The sequence below is a fragment of the Ammodytes marinus genome, assembly GCF_949987685.1.
Source record: "Ammodytes marinus genome assembly, chromosome: 18".
Classification (NCBI taxonomy): Eukaryota; Metazoa; Chordata; class Actinopteri; order Uranoscopiformes; family Ammodytidae; genus Ammodytes; species Ammodytes marinus.
The window spans coordinates 558191-565690 of NC_137222.1; the positions used below are offsets into that span (position 1 = coordinate 558191).

Genomic DNA, 7500 nt, shown 5'->3' on the forward strand with positions numbered 1-7500 from the left:
AGAGAGGGGGGATGACCTGCAGTAAAGGTCCACGGGTCGGATTTGAACCCGCGACCACTGCAACGAAGGCCGGAGCCAATATGATACGCGCTCTATCCACTACACCACCAGAGCGCCCCAGGTTGATGTAATTTCTTTGAGGGAATTTGAAGTCATTGGGGATAATTTTATCTCCAGTATAAGAGGCTGCCTTGTATTCCAGGAGAGGACACTGTTAAATTAGATTGAGTCTAGCTGGATGAAAACAACCGTTGTTCTTATTTTCCTGGGTGGTCGGCGCTCCAAGCTAAACCGTTAATATCTGGGGGAAGAAAAAAAAAATCTGGAAGTCTAAAAAATTATTTTAACTGCGAAATTAGTGCCACCATCTAAAAATATTTCCATAAAACACACACACACACACACACACAGAAAAAGAGAGATAGAGGGAGATAGAGACACACACAGAAAAAGATATATATATATATATATGCACACACACACACACACACACACACACACACACACACACACACACACACACGACAGGTCAATTTATGCCTACAACAAAACCCACGAAGAAGAGCTCTTCATGGGAGGGCCAAAAAAAATTCCAAGCTGTTGACGTACTAGCAGAGAAGCAGAGAGCTATGTTTAGCCCCCGTCATATGACTTGTGTCTTTTAGGAATGGATTGGGTCAAATTAGCCCAGAATAGCTCCAGTTTGTAAACACCACGTGTTGTTGTTGTCATTTTGGGAGCAAGAGTCAGACAACAGGCAACACCAGGATTTCAACACGTCTAGTTTAGGGCTTTTTAAGATGATTTTTTTTGGCATTTTCAAGCTTTATTAGACAGTACAGAGTTGAAATGGGGAGAGAGAGAGAGAGAGAGAGAGAAGGGGGGGATGACCTGCAGTAAAGGTCCACGGGTCGGATTTGAACCCGCGACCACTGCAACGAAGGCCGGAGCCGGTATGGTACACACTCTATCCACTACGCCACCGGAGCGCCCCGTGTTTAAGGCTTTTTAAGAAGGATAGCAAAGAAAATGTTCTTAATTATATTCAGAATTAATTCATTTAAAACTGTGGGCCCTGCTGCTGTAAACAACAACAGTGAAACAGTAACTTTTCAGGAAGCTTTCTAACTTCAAACAGTGTTCCAGGGATCACATTTTCCTGTGAGGAAAGTTTGTTTATTCAGTTATGAGAATATACCTTAGAAAATGTTTCACTTCTCTGACACACAACAAAGATAGATAGTTCACCTTTAAGCGTGACTGTGTCCGTCTCAAATTTTCCCAAATCATAAAAGCTACGACTTAAAGGTGCAGTGTGTAATATGACATCATCAAGAAAGTTCTACAAAGTTCTAGAATGCAACACTCCCTGGGTAACCCCACCCCTTTCGAATAATAACAGAAGCTACAGTGGCCTTCAAGGACAAGAACAATTCTAAATGTTAAACAATTCACCTGATGACATTCCAACTATGACACTTTCAAGATGGCGCCACTAGGCCTTGGTCCAAAATATGCAGAAATATGGACATATATGAGACCCTTTCTAAGGGAAAAAATAATTAAAAAAATAAAAATTCAGCTGTTATGCACTAAATTAAATGTACTTATGGATATTATAATTACTTTCTACAAAATCTGCTAGGAAATAAAACCCAAAATTCTACACACTGCAGCTTTAAGTTTTCCTTTATTCCATCATCTTTGAGATGAATAACTGCGAAACGAACACATCTCCTAACTAAAGGTGTCTTCAGTGATTCTGGAGAACGCTTGTTGTCAAAATCACTTAAAAACCCCATGATTTTCGACAACAAGCGTTCTCCAGAATCACTGACTCCACCTTTTACTTTTCCCGTGACCTTGGCTGTGTGATAAAGCACCTCTTATACTATACTTCACACAGTGTAATAATTCTGTCTGACGTTAGTGTTAAGTGCTTTTTTCTCAAAGGAATTAAAACCAATGTACTTAGCGCCTGTGGAAAACCTCACACTCAGGGATTTATACTGACAAGACTGAGCTAGTCTCTTATTTTGAGACCAAAGATAATTGTCATTAAATCGTTTTTCTGGCTCGAAATGTGAAAATAAATGTTTGAGAAATGCATTATCACCCGGGCAGAGCAGAAAGTCTATCGCAGTCATTTGGCAGAAACTGCAGCGTACTGTAGAAATTAGGTGTGTGTGTGTGTGTGTGTGTGTGTGTGTGTGTGTGTGTGTGTGTGTGTGTGTGTGTGTGTGTGTGTGTGTGTGTGTGTGTGTGTGTGTGTGTGTGTGTGTGTGTGTGTGTGTGTGTGTGTGTGTGTGTGTGTGTGTGTGTGTGTGTGTGTGTGTGTGTGTGTGTGTGTGTGTGTGTGTGTCTTTGTGTGTGTGTGTTTGTGTGTGTGTATCTCTTTGTGTGTGTGTGTGTGTTTTGTGTCTCTCTTTGTGTGTGTGTCTGTGTGTACGTGTCTGTGTGTGTGTACGTGTCTGTGTATGTATGTGTGTGTGCGTATGCGTGTGTGTGTGTGTCTGTAATTTACACTCTGAAAATGGGTTGAATGATTATGGGAAATACGAAAATCCGATATTTCAATTAGTGTGTGTCAGCCTAACCCTAACAGATGAGAGCAGCAGTCATTAATGTGCTGATAGTACATTATGTCCTCATCCCATTATAGTAAGGTGAATCACGGCAGGCAAAACCACTGTTATTTCAAGCACTGGGCAATTTAAGAGATCTTTGGTCAATTTACCTTCCATAACATGTCTTCTTTCATACTAAATCAAAGGTCCAACATGTACATTCAGGTGTTTATTTGACTAAACCTTGTCTGTTTGCGTCTGTATATTTCTCCTATACAACCATCTTTAACGGACATTATCTCAACATTATGTTTTTTTTTATCTCAATACTCTGAACCAAAAATCTACAACTTCTAAAGCACTTACATCAACTACACTTCCCATAATCATTCTCAGCACTATTCTGAAGGTTATTACAGAAGGATTTGTTCATATGTTGTTCACTGTCTGATTTATGAGACATTTTGTTCTGAAAAACATGCAGAAAAACACTATTTATTACATACTCACTTATGTGTCTGTCCCTTTACAGCCATACATAGTGGAAATCTGTGACAGCTTGAGGGGGAAGATCTTCCAGAAGTTCATTGAGAGGTGAGTCGATGGAGATGAGAAAGTGGACTGAAAATCTGCTGCAAGCTCTGTGCTTTTTAAACTTGTTTTAATTGTGTTTTTGCCTTGTTTTATGGTTGTTAGGCGACCTTCAGTGCCCTGAAAGGCGCCATATAAAATAAATGCATTATTATTATTATTATTAAAGTGTAACAATTTAAATCTTCCCATAACAGTCAAATTCATATTTTCTCCTTTTTTTGTATGGCTTTTTAAATATTCCACTATTGTATACATGTAAATAATTTGTTGCACATATGTTAAAGCTGCAGTGTGTAGAATTTTTGGTTTTATTTCCTAGCAGATTTTGTAGAAAGTAATTATAATATCCATAAGTACATTTAATTTAGTGCATAATAGCTGAAACATTTTTTTTTTAATAATTATTTTTTCCCTTAGAAAGGGTCTCATATATGTCCATATTTCTGCATATCTTGGACCAAGGCCTAGTGCCGCCATCTTGAAAGTGTCATAGTTGGAATGTCATCAGGTGCATTGTTTAAAATGTAGAATTGTTCTTGTCCTTGAAGGCCACTGTAGCTTCTGTTATTATTCAGAAGGGTTGGGGTTACCCAGGGAGTGTTGCATTCTAGAACTTTGTAGAACTTTCTTGATGATGTCATATTACACACAGCACCTTTAAGAAATGAATGAATGAATATTTACCCTCTCTGTTTGTTTTATTTCTCCCTCAGTGACAAATTTACTCGTTTCTGCCAATGGAAGAATGTGGAGCTCAATATCCACGTGAGTACAACCTGTTTAAACCCTCTAAACACAACAGAAGGACCTGCATGTATTTATTTCCTGTTGCAGTTGACTTAGTGACATCACAAGGGGACAGAAGCGCCTGTGTCACGCTAACAGGTGTTTAGTTACTGTCACTGTGTAGTCACCTGTGTGTGTGTGTGTGTGTGTGTGTGTGTGTGTGTGTGTGTGTGTGTGTGTGTGTGTGTGTGTGTGTGTGTGTGTGTGTGTGTGTGTGTGTGTGTGTGTGTGTGTGTGTGTGTGTGTGTGTGTGTGTGTGTGTGTGTGTGTGTGTGTGTGTGTGTGTGTGTCACGCGAACAGGTGTTCAGTTACTGTTAGCTGCGTAGTCACAACCTTGAACTGTGTAACAAGCTTTGTTTGACTAAACTTTGTGACCCAGACGACCAATCGGATGCTTTCGTTCGATTCACATGATCTGGAATCGAAATTTTTCGGCTCAAAACCAGTTATTATGGCTTAAGACTTGACCATGTTAAGCTAGGGGCCTAGTACATTTTATTGGCCAACAAAAAAAAAATAGAATAATGGGGGCGCTGGTTAGCATAGAGTCTCAGTCCTCTTCACAGCAGACCCGGGTTAGAATCCAGCCCGGGTCGTTGTCTGCTTGTCATTCCCCTCTCTGACACATTTCATCTGTCTCTATCTCTTTCATTATCTGTCATATAAAGCATGAAACATTTCCAAAAATTCTAAATAAATAAATACAATTTTAAAAATGACACAAATAATTAAATGTCCACCTAAAGGTGCAGTGTGTAATGTGACATCATCAAGAAAGTTCTACAAAGTTCTAGAATGCAACGCTCCCTGGGTAACCCCAACCCTTTAGAATAATAACAGAAGCTACAGTGGCCTTCAAGGACAAGAACAATTCTACATTTTAAACAATGCACCTGATGACATTCCAACACACGACACTTTCAAGATGGCGGCACTAGGCCTTTGTCCAAAATATGCAGAAATACGGACATATACGAGACCCTTTCTAAGGGAAAAAAAAATAATTCAAAAAATTTTTTTCAGCTATTATGCACTAAATTAAATGTACTTATGGATATTATAATTACTTTCTACAAAATCTGCTAGGAAATAAAACCCAAAATTCTACACACTGCAGCTTTAAACCAAAGACACTGATCATTTAGAGTGTACCCTAAAACTTGGTGCATATGTGCATTGCAATTAATAGTAGTTATAATTGATTACTGTTTTTAAATGTTTTTTTTTAAATAATTGTAAAAACACAGATGGGAATCATGCATTTGGGAAAGCGCTATATAAATGTAATGTTTTATTATTATTATTATTATTATCATTATTATCATTATTATTATTATTATTATTATTATTATCATTATTATTATTATTATTATTATTATTATTATTATTATTATTATTATTATTATTATCATTATTATTATTATTATTAACATGCCTTTCTCTCTCTCTCTGTCCTCAGCTGACTATGAACGACTTCAGTGTTCATCGGATCATCGGGAGAGGAGGCTTTGGAGAGGTGTACGGCTGCAGGAAGGCTGACACGGGCAAGATGTGAGCTGTCTGTCTGTCTGTCTGTCTGTCTGTCTGTCTGTCTGTCTGTCTGTCTGTCTGTCTGTCCATCTGTCCGTCTGTCCGTCTGTCTGTCTGTCTGTCTGTCTGTCTGTCTGTCTGTCTGTCTGTCCATCTATCAGTCAGTCTGTCTGTCTATCTGTCCGTCTGTCTGTCTGTCCATCTATCTGTCCGTCTATCTGTCTGTCTGTCTGTCTGTCTGTCTGTCTGTCTGGCCGACACGGGCAAGATGTGAGTTATCTATCTGTCTGTCTGTCTGTCCATCTATCTGTCCGTCTATCTATCTATCTATCTATCTATCTATCTATCTATCTATCTATCTATCTATCTATCTATCTATCTATCTATCTATCTATCTATCTATCTATCTATCTGTCTGTCTGTCTGTCTGTCTGTCTGTCTGTCTGTCTGTCTGTCTGTCTGTCTGTCTGTCTGTCTGTCTGTCTGTCTGTCTGTCTGTCTGTCTGTCTGTCTGTCTGTCTGTCTGTCTGTCTGTAAATGTTTTGTTCAATTACAAAAAACAAAGGCCACGCTCATGCCTAACCCTGTGATGTGTACTCTGTGTTGTTTGTTGTTTGTTCAGGTACGCCATGAAGTGTCTGGACAAGAAGAGGATCAAGATGAAACAGGGAGAGACTCTAGCGCTCAACGAGAGAATCATGCTGTCGCTAGTCAGCACAGGGGTCAGTTACTATCACTACCACACACTGCTTTAAACCAAGCCCCGACCTCAGCCATTTTTACCAGCATCCAATAAGGAAGTGACCTACAACTGTAGTAACCAGGAAGTGCCACTAGGGGGGTGGAGGCAGAAGACAGCCATCTCTCATTGACTCCAATGTTAAACAGGCCGTTTTCACAGCATTATTAAACCTATTTACAGCCTGGTCCACGAAACCATTTTAGTCTGTATGTTTAGGTCATATCTCCATGACAACACTGAGGGGGGTGAATTTCTTCGGACCACGCTAGTTTTTATTTTATCGGAGGTTAAAATGTATTGGAGCGATCTCTTGAGTGACAGCTCTCCGCCCGTTGTCCCTCACTTTGCCTCGGAGGTATACGTCAGCTATCTCCCTCCCCCCTCACAAAATGGCGACGCGCACAAACCAGGATTATTGGATGCCGTGTGAATAACTGAGGTCAGCCCGGATGCTACATCCATATTATTTACTATCTATGCTTTAAACCAGTCCAATACAGGGTTGACTTTAAGCTAGTGCTGCCAGCTTGGTCACAGGGGTCTCTTACTATTACTACCACCAGCTCATTCAAGACAGTGTTGCCAATGGTGACTTTTCGCTAAATTCTATGACTTTTACAGCTGTAATTGTTACAGGTGTTAATTAAAGCTGGGGTGGAGGATTTGAGGAGAAAAGGGCAGTTGGGATAGAGATTTGAATCCAAATACCTCAACCGCTCCACTTGTTCTCTTTGGTCCCTCCCCTATGGTCCCTCCCTGACACGCTCTACACCAACAAAGTCGGTGCCAAAGTGAATGGACAGTCCCCAACAGCCAATAAGAACAGAGAATCGGAAGCCTCGCTCTGATTGGTCAAAGTGTACAGCTCATGTTAACTTTGACCAATCAGAAATCATATACCCCAGCTTTAAAATACACTGTCCCTAACAAATAAATGAAATACAGATAAATCCACACAGTTCTTCACTCTAATTCTTCACTCTTTCCCCTCTAACTACAGGACTGCCCGTTCATAGTGTGTATGACATACGCCTTCCACACACCAGACAAACTCTGCTTCATCCTGGACCTGATGAACGGTACACACACACACACACACACACACACACACGCACACAGAGACACACACACACACACACGCACGCACGCACGCACACACACACACACACACACACACACACAGAGACACACACGCACGCACGCACGCACGCACGCACACACACACACACACACACACACACACGCAAACACACACACACACACACAAACACACACACACA

The 7500-nt window shown here is 40.4% G+C and overlaps 1 protein-coding gene across 1 annotated transcript in view; it reads left to right on the forward strand.

Annotated features, from left to right (window-relative positions):
• The window catches only part of grk3 (G protein-coupled receptor kinase 3), a 90623-nt gene that overhangs the window by 53761 nt on the left and 29362 nt on the right, over window positions 1-7500 (forward strand). Inside the window, exons 6-10 of the mRNA XM_080046786.1 lie at window positions 3100-3161; window positions 3875-3926; window positions 5408-5499; window positions 6101-6200; window positions 7221-7299. Of these exons, the coding sequence (XP_079902912.1) occupies window positions 3100-3161; window positions 3875-3926; window positions 5408-5499; window positions 6101-6200; window positions 7221-7299 (385 nt within the window). The remainder of the gene's footprint in view (window positions 1-3099; window positions 3162-3874; window positions 3927-5407; window positions 5500-6100; window positions 6201-7220; window positions 7300-7500) is intronic.